This window comes from Salvelinus namaycush, chromosome 11, assembly GCF_016432855.1.
Source record: "Salvelinus namaycush isolate Seneca chromosome 11, SaNama_1.0, whole genome shotgun sequence".
In the NCBI taxonomy this organism is placed as follows: domain Eukaryota; kingdom Metazoa; phylum Chordata; class Actinopteri; order Salmoniformes; family Salmonidae; genus Salvelinus; species Salvelinus namaycush.
This window is the reverse complement of record NC_052317.1, coordinates 18669907-18689891: the sequence shown is the minus strand read 5'-3', so window position 1 is coordinate 18689891 and position 19985 is coordinate 18669907. Positions and strand designations below refer to the sequence as shown.

Here is a 19985-nt window from a genome sequence, read left to right as displayed (position 1 = left end):
TAACTTACAAAACATGAAAAATATCAATCAAAAGATGTTATAAACGGACAACTACCGATATCACAGTGCGCAACATTCAAGATTCGGGGATCGCGAGGCAAAAAGTTGAAACGTAACCATAGTGGTCACGTGACTTTCTAAAGATGGCCGCGCCCTGTAACCGAGGGGTGTGACATAATTTTAGTTGTACAACATTCTGGATGACAGTTAAGAAGCAGACAGCATTGTGCCACTGACATCTAGGACAAGTAAACATCATTTCTACACTTTCTCAACCATTGTATCATCTGTCCCATCATGGAAAATGACGATCTAATACTGTACGTATATTCTGTATACCTAGATACTCTAAAGCAAGCAATTGTTAGCCGACTAGCTAGCTTACCATTTAGCTTGTATAGAATAATATAAATTTTATTCGTAGCGTTACAAAACACTGAACCATTAGCTATCTATCTATTACGTCGACATTCAAGTGCATGCAGTGTTGTTTGTGTTCTTCTAATGCTTGATTGTAGCTAGCTAGTTCTTTTTTTAATTGTGTGCTAAGAAGCTAGCTAGTTAACTGCTAACAGCTGACTGAGGCAACTGCCTCAGTCACTAAAGGAACACGATGAAGACTTGCAGCATGTCACATTGAAGTATTGTCAGGGGTTAGGCTTGGTACATAAAGCATTTGTGACAGTGTCACTATGAAGTTGCATGAGAAAGAGAGAACCTGCATAATTTCATTCAACCGTTTCACAATGTGCAGCTGAGAACAGAGAGGGGGGACTTATCTTTTTCGATCACATGCTCCTACAGCACGCTATAGTGGGTGGCCAACACGATAACTAGGATAAGGGGAGGAGTAGGCCTTGCCTCTGATAAGAATATGACCTCATATGGTCTCATTCCATCTTTGACATGATATTTCGTTTTTAGCCCCAAAGACTTCCCTAAGTTGAAGAATGATGCATTCCTCCGTGCATGCCAAGGCCAGGAGACCAACCATGTTCCTGTATGGTGTATGAGACAGGCTGGACGCTACCTGCCAGGTGGGCCTCACTACACCCTCATATTCTCTTCATTGACATAAGAGACTAACATTAACAAGCACTAGGCTAAATCAAATATGAGTAAGTTGTTATTGTTTGAATGGACCCATCCATCTTTTAATGAGTTGCTGGTATTGACATGTCTGTTTGTAGAGTTCCGTGAGTTCAGAGCTGGGAAGGACTTCTTTGAAACGTGTCGGTCACCTGCAGCCTGCTGTGAACTCACTCTCCAGGTAGCTAAGCAGTACAGGTATAAAACGATCTACAAAACATCTTAGCCTTGATTGATAACATTCACCTATTTTTTGTTGTTGTCTTCTCACAGCCATTGAGACGTTTCCCATTTGATGCTGCCATCATCTTCTCAGATATCCTGGTTATCCCACAGGTAAGAATAGTCCTTGTCTGACAAATATTTTTATTTGCCATTACTTTACTCAATTCAGTTACAAGTGTTCTTCCTCCTCTCTACATACTAGACAAAGAGATGACATGAGGTACAGTAAGATGGTCATCTCTTTGTGTAGTATGTGGAGAGGAGGAAATACATAACTCAGATACAGTATGAGGAATGGAACTGCCCAATGAATGTCTGGGTTTATGTGTGCTCCTGCTACCAGGCCATGGGTATGGATGTCCAGATGGTGTCAGGAAAGGGCCCTACGTTCCCAGAGCCCCTAAAGGAGCCAGAAGACCTGCTGCTCCTGCAGCACAAGGTGGACGTCAACAAGGAGCTGGGCTATGTCTTCAAGGCCATCACATTGACACGCCACAAACTGGATGGCAAGGTCCCTCTGATCGGCTTCACTGGTGCCCCGGTGAGATGGCATACACACACACACAGAGAGACAACACTTTTCAATAAAGAATCTATTGGTTGCTTCAATAGTCAGAAGAAAAAAATGTGTTGTATTTTGGTTTTCTTAGACTAGTGGCTTCGGTAAAGTGGCCCATATCATCATCTGTTTTCCCCTGTAGTGGACCCTAATGGCCTATATGATTGAGGGGGGAGGCTCAACAACCCACTCCAAGGCTAAGCGCTGGCTGTACCGTCACCCTGAGGCCAGCCACAAGCTGCTAAAGATGCTGACTGATGTCATCGTAGAGTACTTGCTGGGACAGGTGGCTGCAGGGGCACAGGTAAGCTAGGCATCATGGGACATTGAGTTCCAGCTGTATCTTACTACAGCTTATCCTCAGGTGTACTGCTAGCTCAGAGTTCTTGCACATGGGAAAATTATCAGGTGAATAGAAGGTAGATCATTTTATTTACAGCACTTAAAGTTATACAAAAGACATACACTGAGTGTACCAAACATTATGAACACCTTCCTATTGCGTTGAACCCCCCAGCCTCAGTTCGTCAGGGCATGGACTCTACAAGGTGTTGAAAGTGTTCCACAGGGATGCTGGCCCATGTTGACTCCAATGCTTCCCACAGTTGTGTCAAGTTGGCTGGATGTCCTTTGGGTGGTGGACCATTCTTGATACACACGGGAAGCTGTTGAGTGTGAAAAACCCAGCAGCGTTGCAGTTTTCAAACCGGTGCACCTGGCACCTACTACCATACCCCGTTCAAAGGCAGTCAAATCTTTTGTCTTGGCCATTCACCCTCGGAATGGCACACAAGCCATGTCTGTCGTCTCAAGGCTAAAAAATCCTTCTTTGACCTGTCTCCTCTTCATCTAGACTGATTGAAGTGGATATAACAAGTGACATCAAAAGGGATCATAGCTTTCACCTGGATTCACCTGGTCAGTCTGTGTCATGGAAAGATCAGGTGTTCCTAATGCTTTGTACACTCAGTGTAGTGCTACGTAGATACATCCCCCATCCCTGTGTTTCCCCAGGCCTTGCAGGTGTTTGAGTCCCATGCTGGCTGTCTGGGCCCAGTGGAGTTCCAGGAGTTCTCCCTGCCCTACCTCCGAGACATCGCCCGTAAGGTCAAAGACCAGCTGAAGGAGTCAGGCCAGGATGTTCCCATGGTGAGCCCACACAGACTGTCATTCACAAAACAACACAGACCTCCTTTTTGTGGATTTTATGTCACTAGATTTTCAAGACAAGCTTTTGTTTATCATCTTCTACGTTGTCCTTATAAAAGGCTTGCCTTTATTGCAGTGAGATATGTTGGCCAGTGTGATGTGATATTTCACCATTAGATGGCACTATACGGTCAAAGATTTTTCTCTACAGACGTCATCTTGAATAGTCAGAAATACATTAGAGGTTTTTTTTTATGCCTTGAATCATTATATAGCATGTCATAGGTCTCATAATCAGCAGTGTAGTGGTGGGTAAATGCAAGTTAACACAGTTCACCCAACTTTTTATTGCCCAACAGTTAACCCACTTTTTGCTGAAAAACGCATTGAAACAGTTACCTTTTTTTTCACGCCGACCTGAAGCCTTTTTTTTCTGTACATCACTGCTCATAATTAAATATTTCACAATTGTTTTGTAATTTTAGTTTTTCACGGGTGTGTCTTTTAAGTTCCCTGGACCATTCTGTAACCCCCCGTGTCCTGTATGTTCTGTTCCAGATTGTGTTTGCCAAGGACGGCCACTATGGTCTGGAGGACCTCTCTCAGTCCCACTATGAGGTTGTTGGTTTGGATTGGACCATCGATCCACGCTCAGCACGGTAATGGACATGAACCCTTTTCACAGAAAGCAATTTATGAATAATTCCCAGAGAGTTAGCTTCCTAGACAGTCAATGGCCGAGCCAACGTTTGCAAAAGACGTTTTGTGTCATATGTTTAAATTGTATTGGAATCACTCTTATAACATTTTATCCTGTCAACAATAAAAATGGGGATGCCTGGCTTTGTCCACTGAACAACTTGTAAATTAACTCTTCCTAATGAGCTTATTGTCTCTGTGATTTCAGAGAACGGACGGGAGGAAAGGTTAGTCTCCAGGGGAACATGGACCCCTGTGCACTCTATGCCCCCAAGGTAAGCACTGGGTTTTTTCTGGATCAAAATGGGGCTTAGGTGGTGGGCGTGGCCAATGGTGCAGTCGCCAACTGAACATTTAAGAGCCGCCCTCTTTGCCGCAGAGACAAACTTTTTGCTGTGTTAAAGCTAATTTCCTGCCTTTTTATACATTTTGCCATGGGGCGAAGAGAACATTTTACAGTTTTAAAGCAAATTTCCTGCAATTATACACATCTTGCCATGACTAATGCTGTGTTCTTACGCTATATGAGTGACTCAAAATCAATGGGGGCCCCATGACAAAAATACTCCTGAATGCATCATTTTTTTGAATTCTTGATTCTCCCTGACTGTCTAGTTTTTTGTTTTGGAGATTGTTTGTTCTCAAAGATTATCTTATTTAAAAAATATATAAGTCCATTATCTTTTCTACATACTTCATATCTGGTTTTAGTCGTTTAAGTTTACACTGAAAACGTTTGACCATTCCGAAAATGATTTTATTATATTATTTTAAAAATAAATCTATAATATTGACAATAGAAAACACATGGTACAGAGAGATGTTTGAGTACAAAGGTACTGTACAGTACAAGCACATGACCCAGCAACTGTTGTGTTCTTGAACCAGGCACTTGCTAACCCCAAAACTGCTGCTCTTACTTGTACGGCACACTTTCAAAAGTGATGCTCATTTGTCTCTGTTTCTGCAGGAGCGTATATCGGAGATAGTGAAGAAGATGCTGGAAGGCTTTGGGACCAGAGGGTACATAGCCAACCTGGGCCACGGGCTGTACCCTGACATGGACCCAGAGAATGTGGGTGCCTTTGTAGAAGCTGTCCACACTCACTCTCGCCACCTCAACCTCAAGTAACACCCCCGTCACCTGGCAACATTGACCACAGTCATCATACTAGCAGAGAGCAGCGCCCAAAGAACTAAGCAACATTGCATTGGATTATAGAGACAATGTATCATGTATTCACAGAAAACCAATCTACCAACAGGTCTTATCAAGTATGTTATCCCAGGACAAATCCAGACTTACGCTACTAATTTTTTGTCCATTAAAATAACATCATATTGATCAGAAATACAGTGTAGACATTGTTAATGTTGTAAATGACTATTGTAGCTGGAAACGGCAGATTTTTAATGGAATATCTACATAGGCGTACAGAGGCCCATTATCAGCAACCATCACTACGTTGTGTTAGCTAATACAAGTTTCCGGGATGCTGGCCTTCTAGGCAGAGTTCATCTGTCCAGTGTCTGTGTTCTTTTGCCCATCTTAATCTTTTATTTTTATTGGCCAGTCTGAGATATGGCTTTTTCTTTGCAACTCTGCCTAGAAGGCCAGCATCCCGGAGTCACCTCTTCACTGTTGACGTTGAGACTGGTGTTTTGCAGGTACTATTTAATGAAGCTGACAGTTGAGGACTTGTGAAGTGTCTGTTTCTTAAACTAGACACTCTAATGTACTTGTCCTCTTGCTCACTTGTGCACCGGGGCCTCCCACTCCTCTTTCTGGTTAGAGCCAGTTTGTTCTATTCTGTGAAGGGAGTAGTACACAGTGTTGTACGAGATCTTCAGTTTCTTGGCAATTTCTCGCATGGAATAGCCTTCATTTCTCAGAACAAGAATAGACTGACGAGTTTCAGAAGAAAGGTCTTTGTTTCTGGCCATTTTGAGCCTGTAATCAAACACACAAATTCTTCTGATGCTCCAGATCCTCAACTAGTCTAAAGAAGGCCAGTTTTTTATTGCTTCTTTAATCAGAACAACAGTTTTCAGCTGTGCTAACATCATTTCAAAGGGGTTTTATAATGATCAATTAGCCTTTTTAAAATGATAAAATGGATTAGCTAACACGTTGTGCCATTGGAACACAGGAGTGATGGTTGCATGTAGATATTCCATTAAAAACCTGCAGTTTCCAGCTACAATAGTCATTTACAACATTAACAATGTCTACACTGTATTTCTGATCAATTTGATGTTATTTTAATTGGCAAAAAATGTGCTTTCAAAAACAAGGACATTCAAGTGACCCTAAACTTTTGAACGGTAGTGTATGTGATTTTTCTTTTGTAAATAATATTTTGGTTATATTCTATAGATAATCCTTGGACAAAAGAAAAACATTGAAGTAGTGCACGACCTTGTAATATTTCCTATGTGTACCTCTGCTCCGTTTTTTCATCAGGTAGTTCATCTTACAACAACATGAAGGGTTTAATGTGATTATCTTGAAAGGTTGTGTGTTGGTCTCATGGAAAACACTGTTGTTTGACTGTGACATGTACTAAAGCATAAGCACTAGTGTTTATTTCCCTGTTTATTTTTATTCAGTCAAATTTAAGAATGATTGTGTTTGGAATTGGACCTGTATTTGAAATGAGATCGAATAAATTATATATTGGATTTATATTGGTTGTTTTTGCCTTGGTAAAGCCTTCATCCAGGACTGTTGGTTCAGCTTGTTGTGCTCCATAGATTTTGACCTCTGTAGTTCACCAAAGCTCTCAAGGGAAGCTCCCAATTTGAGATGAATTAGCAATCCTATGTCCACACGTTTACCACTATACCACTGGTGCTTGAGATTATCAGGGGAAACTCTTAAATTACAAATGAGATGTACAGTCGTGGCCAAAAGTTTTGAGAATGACACAAATATAAATTTTCACAAAGTCTGCTGCCTCAGTTTGTATGATGGCAGTTTGCATATACTCCAGAATGTTATGAGTGATCAGATGAATTGCAAGTCCCTCTTTGCCATGCAAATGAACCCCAAGAATCCCCCAAAAACATTTCCACTGCATTTCAGCCCTGCCACAAAAGGACCAGCTAACATGTCAGTGATTCTCTCATTAACACAGGTGTGAGTGTTGATGAGGACAAGGCTGGAGATCACTCTGTCATGCTGATTGAGTTCGAATAACAGACTGGAAGTTTCAAAAGGAGGGTGGTGCTTGGAATCATTGTTCTTCCTCTGTCAACCATGGTTACCTGCAAGGAAACACGTGCCGTCATCATTGCTTTGCACAAAAAGGGCTTCATAGGCAAGGATATTGCTGCCAGTAAGATTGCACCTAAATCAACCATTTATTGGATCATCAAGAACTTCAAGGAGAGCGGTTCAATTGTTGTGAAGAAGGCTTCAGGACACCCAAGAAAGTCCAGCAAGCGCCAGGACCGTCTCCTAAAGTTGATTCAGCTGCGGGATCGGAGCACCACCAGTACAGAGCTTGCTCAGGAATGGCAGCAGGCAGGTGTGAGTGCATCTGCACGCACAGTGAGGCGAAGACTTTTGGAGGATGGCCTGGTGTCAATGTAACAGTATTACTTTAGTCCGTCCCCTCGCCCCAACCCAGGCGTGAACCAGGGACGCTCTGCACACATCAACAACAGTCACCCACGAAGCATCGCTCCACAAAGGCCGCGGCCCTTGCAGAGCAAGGGGAACCACTACTTCAAGGTCTCAAAGCGAGTGACGTCACCGATTGAAATGCTATTAGCGCGCACCACCGCTAACTAGCTAGCCATTTCACATCGGTTACATCAAGAAGGGCAGCAAAGAAGCCACTTCTCTCCAGGAAAAACATCAGGGACAGACTGATATTCTGCAAAAGGTACAGGGATTGGACTGCTGAGGACTGGGGTAAAGTCATTTTCTCTGATGAATCCCCTTTCCGATTATTTGGGGCATCCGGAAAAAAGCTGTTCTGGAGAAGACAAGGTGAGCGCTACCATCAGTCCTGTGTCATGCCAACAGTAAAGCAGCCTGAGACCATTCATGTGTGGGGTTGCTTCTCAGCCAAGGGAGTGGGCTCACTCACAATTTTGCCTAAGAACACAGCCATGAATAAAGAATGGTACCAACACATCCTCCGAGAGCAACTTCTCCCAACCATCCAGGAACAGTTTGGTGACGAACAATGCCTTTTCCAGCAGGATGGAGCACCTTGCCATAAGGCAAAAGTGATAACTAAGTGGCTCTGGGAACAAAACATCAATATGTTGGGTCCATGGCCAGGAAACTCCCCAGACCTTAATCCCATTGAGAACTTGTGGTCAATCCTCAAGAGGCGGGTGGACAAACAAAAACCCACAAATTCTGACAAACTCCAAGCATTGATTATGCAAGAATGGGCTGCCATCAGTCAGGATGTGGCCCAGAAGTTAATTGACAGCATGCCAGGGCGGATTGCAGATTTCTTGAAAAAGAAGGGTCAACACTGCAGATATTGACTCTTTGCATCAACTTCAAGTAATTGTCAATAAAAGCTTTTGACACTTGTGAAATGCTTGTAATTATACTTCAGTATTCCATAGTAACATCTAACAAAAATATCTAAAGACACTGAGGCAGCAGACTTTGTGAAAATTAATATTTGTGTCATTCTCAAAACTTTTGGCCACGACTGTAGTGAGGGACTGGGAGTCGGGGATGTAGTGAGGGACTGGGAGTCGGGGATGTAGTGAGGGACTGGGAGTCGGGGATGTAGTGAGGGACTGGGAGTCGGGGATGTAGTGAGGGACTGGGAGTCGGGGATGTAGTGAGGGACTGGGAGTCGGGGATGGGTATGGTTGGCATACTGTACATGATTTTGTTCAAACCAGTACCAGAACAAATCTATCCAGACTTCATTTGTTTCCATTTTGAACATACATATAAAAAATGGCTTCATTTTATTACTTCTTTTGGCTTTAAAGGAAATGATTGTCATTACAGACTGATATTTACACGAGGAATAAAGACAGTTAATCCCAACGGGTGTTTTTCTCTGAAAGGAAGCTAAGCACTAGAGATAAGTAGAGCGGTTCAAATCCAGTTGATTTTGTTGTTGGAATTGTGGGAATAGGATTCCACAAAAATGCATCATGTTTTGGTTAGTTGTCCTTTACGGATGCTCCTTGATTTGCTGTGTGAAACATTGATAGAGGAAGGAGGAAGTAGCTCTGCCTAAGAGTCTCCTGATTGACTGGATGTCTGACCCTCAAACCGTGGCGGTGGCGCACTCCTTTTCAGCTGGACCCAAACGGTAAATTGTTGTGACAATGCAGGATTAGCCCGACTTTGCTGTTAGGTGCTGTTCCCTGTAAGCCGACGTGAAAAAAAAAGAATTCAACACAAAAAACAATTAATTTGCTGATTAGTGCTTTAGGTTTCTAAAGGTGCTGTCATTTTACACTTCGCTGTTTAAGGACCAAGTAGAGCAAGGCTATGTTTTCTTGTTTCTCCCCATGTGTGTGCGTTACGTCATGGGCTTTTCAGGCATTATTTTTTAAATGCAACAATGAATCCGGTGCTTTAAAAAAACTCAAGGCCTCCTTACAAAGAGGACCAGGGGGATGGATTGTGGGGGTCTCAGGCACAATCTCTCAGCAAATCAGCAGGCCTGAAAATCCAATCTGCTCCTGGAGACAGCAGGCTGTACATCATTTGTCAGGGACTGGCACCATCAGCACTTTATCGTATGGGCTGCCGTTGACTGTGATTGATTTGAAATATTAACATAGGGCAATGGAGAAACCCAAATCAGACTTCTCAGTGAGGAGTTGCTGGCTGGCTCCAATGTTTCATACTGTAGCTGCTATGGAAAAAGTGAAGACAATATTTTGTGGGAATGTGATATTGGCACTGTCGCTACACAGCCTTTGTGTGGATTCCATCTTGGGACCTGTGCTTTAGAAAGCCACTGACATGTCCATGTCGTTGTGTTAAGGTCACTGTCACTTGTAAACCTTAACCTGTGTAATATATTCACACTGTATGAGTTGTGCCATTACACAAAGTGGGTGTTGAAAGAAATATGCTTGTCAGTCCCCAACTAGGTCAGAGAGTAATGTGCTGTTTGTTCCTGTCACCTTATCACTAGTTAACATGGAGCCAAATGATAGTGGAGCTGGATGACACAGATACTATCAGAGGGAGCCTAACTCCCTGTGGTCCAGCCTTGATTCATCCATCACCATCATCTCTATTGTTCCACAGCTAAGACCACAGTCATTCATCTCCCCAGTCCCCACACCCCAGCATTTCTCAATAAAAGATTCAATCCAATCCAAAATGATCCAAAGAAAGAATCATTTGGAATGGATAGAATCATAGGGCCACTGCAGTTACTCCTTTTCATTAGCTCTCCCCCAAGCTCCCTTCCTCCCTGATCCCTCCTTCACCCCACCCTCCCTGCCCAGCCCCTCACACACCCCAATTACTGAGGGATGTTAGAAAGCCAGAGCGGCAGGACAAAGCTCTCCAAATCAGCTCCCTGAAGAACGAGATGTTTGATAATGCTGACAGCACAACCTACCATCCAAGGTGCAGAGAGAGAGAGAGAGAGAGAACTTAAGACTCAACTGCCAAACAGTTCGTGGACAGACAGTCAGAGTGCTCTCGGAGCATGAGTGTGTGCCAATTTGGAGGTGGACTTGACCACCGGAGGAATTTCCTCCACCTGTTGGTCCTTGCTGGGGTTCGACTGACCAATTGTCTACTAATAAACATACAGTGCAGCTCTAGTGTTCGAACGAAGCACCTGGCTTCAGGACCACATAAGCAATCTGGTGCTATGTCTGTGCATCCCAGCGTTCGTCTCACATCGATGCCTGTTCTCTCCACTCTTTCCCCCAGCTGACAGCCTCAGCAGCCGACACAGGAACCACACAGCAAGGTGGGGGAGCCAATTACTCGTCTGTCTCTTCCCTACATGTCACTTCAGCTAAATCACCCCCCTCTACAGGAGCACAAACACTCCCCAGTGGAGCAGAGGGGGGCAGGCCCAGCAGCCATCCATATTTCAGCAGGCAAACTCTGTGCTCCCTGTCCAAAACACAATGACAGAGCCCATCTGTGAAGCACTCCCCCATGGATAGGCCAGGGGAGAAGCCGTGTAGTTTGTACAAGCAGGTCCGAAGAGTATTGGGTTTGTTGACAGCATCACCAACCAGCGCTACCAATCACTCTGACATTTGGTCTTCATGGTGTTTACAGTTGTAACAGATTGGCTCGTACAGCAGCAGCAAAAAAAAACACCCCTGCCTTTAACCCAGGATAAAATTAGAGCTAAACCAACCTGTCAGTCAACAAGCACGTGTAGCACGTTCAATATCAGCCAACGTATATACCGTTTTTTGGTCACCACTGAATCCCAAAACCGATTCATAGAATTCACTGTCAGTCCAATCCCATGTGTAGGAGGTAACAGAACAAATTGAGGTGGTGTTATATTAAGAACAGAATGGGAATCAGACAGTTGTGAGCGGTCTGCTGCGATAATTAATAAGCTCATTTAGAGAGGCAATCAATCTGGGCTGGAGACGTGCTGCCTGCCTCTCACACACACTTAGGATTCTTTATGACCTGATTCACAGGTTTAGCTGCATGAATGCCCTAATGAATGAGAATTGCAATGAGATAGATGAGATAGAGTCTTATTAGAGGATAAATCACAACTACACTGACAGGAATAGAGTGGCACCTAAAGTGAGAGAATTCAGTTTTTAGAAAGTAGCAGGAGTCAATATACGTGTTTCACACTTTATTCATAGAAAAGCACTGAGATTCCAACACAAATGATATAAAATGGTAGTAGCGTTACATAAATAGTAATAAATTGTTTTATAGACATTAGCTCAAGAGGTTGCACAAACAAACTGTTGATAAACTATACTTCTGTGGCAACAAATACTGGATACCTTTTTTTATTAATCAGTAGCACAAAGAGGCAACAAACACTTTCCCTTAAATAAAAAAATAATCAAACCGTAGATGAACTAGTGAACAATCTACCAGCGATTATTATTACTTCCTTCTAAATTCTAGTGACAGGTCAAAACACTGGTACAGTTAACACAGACACAGAGTATGGGAGAGAGAAATGAAAAGCCAGAGGAGTTTCCCCCCCCACTTTTTTTGCAATGCCGTAGAACCAACTACTTCAGCGACAGAAAATGCTTGTTGTTTGACGTGTGTATATAACAGACAGGTTTACATTAAACTGCAATCTTGTTTTGTCCACTCGTTGTAACTCACAAATCTCAGATTCAAGTAGTGGTTAATATTTGTGGCAGCTAGTGAATGACAAAACAGAGGAGACTGCCGTAGGTTGGTAGGTTGGTTTGGAAAGCAGGTGTTATGTCGTGGTGCATATGGCACTGGTACAGGCAGTGCTGCAGTCTTACTGAATCCTGTGACTAACGTTTGGGAGGAAGTTAACAAAATCTTTTTAAAAGAGAAGGAATAAAGACCGGCGATGGATGGAAGGAAGGAGCAGAATAACTCAGCTGCTCCGTAGGGGTTGTAGAGAATGGTTAAGAGCATGGCCATGGTCGTTCAGGTGAAGGGAACTGAATAGGCTTAAAAGCATGAAGAAATACAAGGGCGGACGATAGGGGTTGGCAAAACAGACTCCCCCATTCATATTATCTGCCAGTTCCTTATTTTGCGTGGGGCATGCAGGGTTTTTATTTTCATTTATTTTGGACCATTGTTCTCCTTAAACTCTCGTTACCATGTCAAGCGCTGACACGGGTACTTTGAGAAGACACTAAAGGCTTAAGTCCAAAGAGAGAAATTGTACATTAAAATTGGTCAAAGGCAACGTCCGTCCCAATTTGCAGCATGTGCAGGCTACTTACAAATACAAACATGCCGTGTCTTGCCTCGTCTGTTCTCTTTAGGATAGTGGCTAGCCCCCCTCAGACATTCGTCTGGGTGACTCCAGAGAAGGGGACCAAACCACCAAGTGGTTTCTGCATAGTCAGGTTGCTTTCTGTTCATAATGGTATGCCTGCTTTTCTAATTTCGAAATAACATGCTTCCTCTTAGAAAACACTGCAAAAACTAAACAAAACATACAAATAAAAAAATTGACTCAAAATTCAGAGAAATGTACACAGGAGCACCTGAGAAATGTATTTCCATCTAACTGCCCTCACATTCCCAGCCCACAACACATTCAAGTATCCCACAAAAACATACAGTTATCATAAATAATTATAACTTTACAATTTTCTTAATTGACACTTTCATATTTACAATATCTTAAATGCTTATGCTACTACTTTTTTTTGTTTTTGTTTCTTTAAGTGATTCCCTGAGAACTGAGTTCAGCGTCTCTTTTCTCTTTTCTGTCATTGTTTCTTTACTGTACTACGTCAAACAGACGTACTTCTGTGGCCCTAGGTCACCTGGAATGTGGAAGCTGACATGGAACGCTTTTCATAGCCTCAACATTTATCCTCAAATGTTTTTGTCTAATATTCCTATTTTTGCATGTTAAATATAGTTATGCTGTTTGTATTCCTAGTATTCATTCACACACAGATTATTCTAATGATCGATAAATAATTGCTCAAGCAGACAGAATGGTGTTGAGTACATGACATTTTTTGAAGTGCTTGTATAACAATAGTACTACGGCTAATATAAAACTTTTCCTACAGGGTCTGAGAGGTTGATAGTTATAGTTAGGCCTGTATGTGGAATACTAACCCCAACCGGCTACACCAAGGCATGTTGTCAAAAAGTACACGTTCATACACGTTTTGCTTTGAAAGATACAAGATGTTTTTCAGCAATGGTATTTCCACATGTTATAAACCCAAACTCTGACAACACAAGCCACTCCTCACAGACCCAAACCCACAGTGGCAGTATCACTCTCAGGCCAGTCAATCCAGCTTTCCGTGATCGAATCCAAATACCAATCTGCCGCAACCTGTCTCTCTCTTTGTACATCTGTCTCTTTTTGCCAGGTACCAGACAAATCGATCAGGCTACACCTAGGAAAGGTGGTAGAGAATATGTGAGAGTGTGAGTGGCTTGGTCAAGTCAGAGGACTCAGTATGTACCTGATGAGTCTGGCATATTTAGGCTTGGCTTCTGGACCTGACACATCCAAGTTCAGCATTCCACCTCCTCCACACATAATGCCTTGAAACGAGACCTTTTAACAGGAAAAGTTTAAAGCTGACCCTTGGAATACGATTGCGGTATAACAGTAAGTCAACACTATGTGCGTCAGTGTTTTTGGAATGACAGGTTTTCTTTCCTTCAAAAACCACTAGTATCTCACCACAGCAGACATCATTCCCTGGCTCAAAATACCCTATACATCATTTGGTTTTTTATTATTTGCCAATGTTTTTTCATCATTATCATAATCTTTTTCAAACGTTTTTGTATTCAGATCCCCCCCCCCCCCTCTCTGCAGTCTTTACCTAGCAGAGTAACATTGCGAACAAACATTGGTTGTCGCTCACAAGAAAAAAAATAAAAACTGGCAACCCCCCCGGACAAATATAGAATTTGACACGTAAATGACAAATGAAATGGAAATGAAAACTTAAATAAATGATTAAGTGGAAATAAAAGGAGTTCCCCATATTGCCTGTCCTGTTGGGGCAACCCCAGGGGTCAGCCGAAGCGTTCCCGTACCAACATCATGAGTTTCTTCTTGCCCTTGTAGATCTGTTTGAGGTTGTCTATAAACTGGGCAAACTGGATGTGTCCGTCCTGGGCCAGTAGGAAGGTCTCTCTGGCCTTACTAAGAAACTCTATGAACTCTCCGTAGTGCCTGGGGCTGATGTGAGTGAGTCGGGAGTGGGTGGTGTTGATGTAGGCGCTGATAGTGGCGTCCAGCAGCTGCCGGAGCGGAGCCTTGTCCGTGGACATGAGCTTCCCAGAGTTCCGTCGCCCGGGGATACCGGCCAGGCCCGGGGCCGTCATGGTGCAGCGACGCAGGATGTCCGAGAGCACGGTGGCGCAGTGCACGCTCTTCACCACCAGGGGGATGATGGCGGCCAGCTCGTTCTTGCCCAGCGAGTGGGACAGGGCGCAGGCCCAGAGCACGTCGTTGATGGCCGGGTGGGTGTCCTGGTTGTAGGCCAGGTTGAGGTGGGTCATGGCCAGCGAGGCCAGCTTGAAGGCTCGGAGCGGGTAGCCGCGGTGCTCCATGTAGCGGGCGATGGTGAACAGCTGAGAGTACGTCATGCCTGTTGATGCTGCGTCGATAACGATCTGGTAGGCCGTCTCGAAGGCGATGTGGTCCTTCTCGCAGAGCGTGAGGGCCGAGAGGGCGCAGTTCTGGGGGTCCTTCATGGCACACTGCAGGGCCAGCGTCCGGGCGCAGCTAGCCAGCTCCTCTCTCTGGGGGTAGTCTAGGCTGAGGCGCAGGATGGTGTTGTGGGACATGACGGTGGCTGCGACGATGCTGGTGGCCTCGGTGGGGGTGAACAGGGTGTACCAGCTCTGGAGGATGCTCACCAGCGCTCGCAGACCCACCTCTGTGGCACAGGTGACCAGCCAGCGCACCATCTCCCTGCGTCTCCAGTTCAGAGTGGACAGAGTCATCCTCATTACCTGCAGAGAGAGACATGTTGAAACATGTCAGACAAGGCAGAGTGCACAGTAATTCAACACCCACCCACCAGCACATTTTTTCAATGTCACACACTGCTTACTATCCATCTAGCCATCAGTACCTGCAGGCCCAGCTCCAGAGCTACATTGAGCAGGGTGATGTCTGGGGGGTTGTCAGCCGGAGTGGCGATCTTGAAAGCATCCTGGGCCAGTTTGAAGATGAGGGAGGAGGAGTGGATGTTCTTCTGGATGGCCTCCAGCACCGTCCTCAATCTCAACATATCTCCTGGAGGTACAAACAATAGAGTACTAGATTGAAAAACAACATTTGTCATCCAACAGTTTGCATGTGTACTGTGGTGTTCTGTAGTGGTGGACAAGGCCTTGGGAGTGTTTATCTGGTAGTGGCGTGGTTAAATGTTTTGGGTGTCTGTGCGCATTCTGGTAACGAGAGCTGAGCTGACCTTTGGCTGCGGTGAGCATGGTGGAGGCCAGCTCACACTGCTGAGACTCCAGGTGGCCCAGGGTGAACCAGCGCGGGTAGCGGCTGGGCACCATGCTGATGCCATGGTGGGGGTGACCCAAGTCTCCCGAGGGACCAGTCGACTCTAACACAGGGAGCCTAGCGGACACACACAGAGAGAGACAGGGAGTGATGAGATGAGTTATTATGATAAAGAAAAAGTTTCCTATTCAAAATTGAACTCAAAAAAGGTTTCCAAGGCTACAGCATTATTACACTGCCTCGTCCCATCTCAAGTCTGTATAGCTGCATTAGAGCTTTCTGAAACACACACCAGTCTGTATAGCTGCATTAGAGCCCCCCCCTCCCCCCCGTCTACATATGCACGAATGTGTGTACATCCGAGCTTGCACATGTGTGCTTGTGTGCAGCCCTAAGCCCCGTGATGGATTTTGTATTAGCCAGGACCCTGAGGAGTCTCAGTAGAATAATCACACTGCAGTACAGATGGGGATTATTCAGTCATAGGGATTCATCATCCAGCCTCTCAATATATAGATACAAGTAGAGGGAGGGAGCCCCCAGTGTCCGGTCTGGTGTGTGAAGTCAGGAGCTCGGCTGGTCGGCTAATGCGTAGCAACCTAGCGGTGCCAAAAGCCCTGGTCTGCCCTAAAAAGCCTATATAAATGATGATCACCAGAACGGCCCAAACAAATCATTTTGACGGCAGTTTTGGGCTCTAAAATATATTATTACGTTTGATGCCCACGGTGAAGTTTCTACAAATGGAGATATTTCATTAAATAGTGATCCATTCTGACTACTACATTTGTCGTCACACAAGACCACGTGCTGACACAGACCAATCACGGGCCAGGCAGGCTACGAGGAGGCCCCCGGTTGACTCCGGCAGGATTAAAACGACTACGTCGACCATGACTCTTTGCTAGTTACGATCAAATTCAAATCATTCCGACTTCGTGCGCCCTCGGGACTTTTCCATAGGAGTTCATGTGGATGACGTCAGCGCTATCACTATCTACTGGTTTAAATATCTATGACTCTGACACTGTGACGCAGCCAGATAGACGCATCACATTATGTTGACAATAAAACATGATACGTTTCTAAGTGTTAATAGTAAAATGGTGTGTTCTTTTTGTAATAGCTAAATGGTTTTGAATGCCGGAGACACATACAGGTGCTTGAAACAGAGCAATGAGCCTGAATAGGGTTGGATATGAATGTAGGTTGGGGGATCTTACCTCATGGCGCGCAGTGCTAGTTTGTAGGCCAGGTCTGTGTCATGGGGCAGCAGGGCTGAGAACAGGTACTTGGCAAAGGTGTGCATGGGAACGCTTTCCCTGTGGATGACTTCACCCAGGCCACTGAACGGACCACCTGAACACACAGAGAGTTGTCACTATTTGATGTCACAAAGTACATCAGAATTGTCACTGTCATTCATATCTTGGAGTCCAGCCACACACACTTATGATTTGGCTCAGTTTTTGGTGAATATTCAAAGTATAAACAGCTAATGGCTCAAAGTAGAGCAGTGAATAAAAGCAATATTAGGTTATACCTCTCCCAACCTGATGGGGGCGACAGAGCAGACAGGAAACCATACACTCACTGCCCATTGGGTATTAACCAAATCTCTCCTCCCTAGCAGCGACAGATGTCTGCTCTAGGATTACACAGCTAACATTCCCTAAAGCCCCAGATGGGGGAGGGCTATAGCATAGCTAGCATGGGGAAGCGGGAGAAAGGGGGTTAGACAGTGTTAAAAGGCCAGGGTTGAGACCCATTTTCAGCTGGGTGTTGCGAGGCAGGACCAGTGGAGGGGAGCCAGGTGGGAGAGAGGGATGGGATGGGACAGCTAAAGAGAAAGGGTGACATGAAAAGAGATAGAGGCAGGGAGAGGCGGAAGGAGAGAGAGACGAAGGAAGAAATAGAGTGAGGCAGCAAGCAGGGCAGATAGAGAGAGAGATATGGAGGGTGAAAGAATAGAACGGGACAGCAAGGGAGGATAAGTTAGTCAAAGAGTGAGAGAGATTGAAGGCAACAGAGAAGCGATAGACAATGAAATGAGACGAGTAGAGGACAATAATATAACTAGCCTTCATACCTTCCAGTAGGAGGATAGCCTGTTTCCTCAGCGTCTGGACCAGCAGATCATCCAGTTCCATCTCCTGCAGCTTGGCCACGATCTGCTCCTCATTGCGACACACCTTGTCCTGGGCATAGAGGCCTTCAGGCATCACCCTCTGCTGCCCCATGCCCATCAGCGCCACCTCCAGGGCCAGTGCCAGGTAGGACTCCCCACCATCCGGGCAACCCCACACGGGCACATGATGGTACACAGGCGGCTTGGGCTCTCCAGAGTCTGAAGAGACAAAGAGAGGTTTTTAGTTTACACGGATGGTCATGGAAGTGAGACTTCATTCTACTAAACCTTTATTCAAACTTTTAGGTCAATTAGAACCAATTCTCAATTGCAACAATGATCTAGCGGGATTATGAGACATTGCTAGAAGCTAACACTAATCCAAAACGGCTGTCTGGTTTCACATTTTTTTTGCCTGAAAGGTGCTGGGTGTGGAAAGCAGCTGCCACAGACAGGAACCTCTCTCTAGCTCCACATCTACAGGAACCTCTCTCTAGCTCCACATCTACAGGAACCTCTCTCTAGCTCCACATCTACAGGAACCTCTCTCTAGCTCCACATCTACAGGAACCTCTCTCTAGCTCCACATCTACAGGAACCTCTCTCTAGCTCCACATCTACAGGAACCTCTCTCTAGCTCCACATCTACAGGAACCTCTCTCTAGCTCCACATCTACAGGAACCTCTCTCTAGCTCCACATCTACAGGAACCTCTCTCTAGCTCCACATCTACAGGAACCTCTCTCTAGCTCCACATCTACAGGAAACTCTCTAGCTCCACTTCTCCCCCCCAGGCAGCTGTGGATGCCAGGCAGCACCAGAGGGAGAGGTGTCCCTGAGGTCCCAGAAAAACACTAACATCTGCTGACAGGAACTAAGATCCAACCCACGGCCAGCTTACGCTTAAATCCCCCTGGCAAATGATCCCTCCCCCCTACGACAATCCTGTTTATTAGAGAGGATATCAGTGATTTTCCCCTTCATGCCGCTGGATCAAAACAACCTCTAGTCACCTGGAGAGTCCAGGAGCTTTTCAATAACACGCCGCTTTGTTGTCATACCTCTGGAAATATTTGACCTCTCGTACTACATGTAGGTCTGACCCATTTACGCTGTATATGTACTGTACCCCTCTATGTACTGTACCCCTCTACTTAAAAAAATATACAAACATGTTTTAGGCAACACTGGATAGATGCTATAGAACTTCTTTGTCCGTAGGAGTTGCTAACTAGATGTGAAGGAGGTTTGATATGAGTGGACGTAAGGCTTGGGCTTCTAGGTTTTTTGGCATGTGTTGTGTGAGGTCAGTGCCAAGGTGGATTTAACCATGTGGAATCCCGGGCGACCCGGGTTAGTTCTCATACGGCAACCACAGTAGTTAGCCTCCATGTTTCCCTCCCTCCACTGTTATGGCTCAGGCTCTGCTGGCCAGCTGCTTCTGCTGCTGCTGATGTGTAAAGACTGTGGACAGCTGCTCCCTGATTGGTCAGAATTCAAGTTAAGTCCTGCCTCCATACCAGATGTTTCCAGCTACTCACCAGAACCAAACAAAGGACTGTGATGATGACGGCCCTATAAGCCATAAACCACACACTTCCTCGCTCCCTCTCTTGGTCTCTCTAACACTCTCTCGCTCTCACTCTCTAACACTCACACACTCTCCCCCTCTGCCCACCCAAATCACCATACCACTCGCCAGGATTGTTCCGGCACACAATGCCTCCCTGTAGGTTTGTCACAATAGGCCGTACAAATCCCTGCTCTCTGTTTGGCTGGGCTAAAGAATGTATGGAATGCAAATGTTGTTGGACTTGATCCATTTTCCACCACTGTGTAGGCTGGATGACCTTTCTGCAGCACAGCCATTCATCTCAGGGCTGCTTACAAGAGGACCATGAGGGGGGTTATAGACCAGGACTGGATTGAATGGGTGACTTTACAATCTGATGGCCTTGATTCATTTTGGGACAACACGAGATGGTTGACTGATACAAAAATAAAA

The 19985-nt window shown here is 45.0% G+C and overlaps 2 protein-coding genes across 3 annotated transcripts in view; one reads left to right on the top strand and one right to left on the bottom strand.

The window, feature by feature from the left end:
* The first annotated feature begins 156 nt into the window (after window positions 1-156).
* LOC120055538 (uroporphyrinogen decarboxylase-like) lies at window positions 157-5088 on the top strand. The gene is made up of 10 exons (XM_039003404.1): window positions 157-320; window positions 925-1037; window positions 1191-1270; window positions 1363-1425; window positions 1658-1855; window positions 2016-2177; window positions 2888-3022; window positions 3581-3681; window positions 3930-3996; window positions 4692-5088. Exons 1-10 carry the CDS (start codon window positions 298-300, stop codon window positions 4851-4853), a joined length of 1104 nt encoding a protein of 367 aa, XP_038859332.1. The 5' UTR covers window positions 157-297; the 3' UTR covers window positions 4854-5088.
* A 6420-nt stretch (window positions 5089-11508) lies between these two features.
* LOC120055885 (zinc finger SWIM domain-containing protein 5-like) overlaps window positions 11509-19985 on the bottom strand; it is a 57588-nt gene continuing 49111 nt past the window's right edge. For both annotated transcript variants that reach the window (XM_039003921.1, XM_039003922.1), the window contains exons 9-13: window positions 17942-18199; window positions 17076-17211; window positions 15812-15969; window positions 15470-15633; window positions 11509-15347 (exon numbers count right to left, since the gene is read on the bottom strand). In XM_039003921.1, coding sequence (XP_038859849.1) covers window positions 14403-15347; window positions 15470-15633; window positions 15812-15969; window positions 17076-17211; window positions 17942-18199 — 1661 coding nt within the window. In that variant the 3' untranslated portion in view covers window positions 11509-14402. The remainder of the gene's footprint in view (window positions 15348-15469; window positions 15634-15811; window positions 15970-17075; window positions 17212-17941; window positions 18200-19985) is intronic.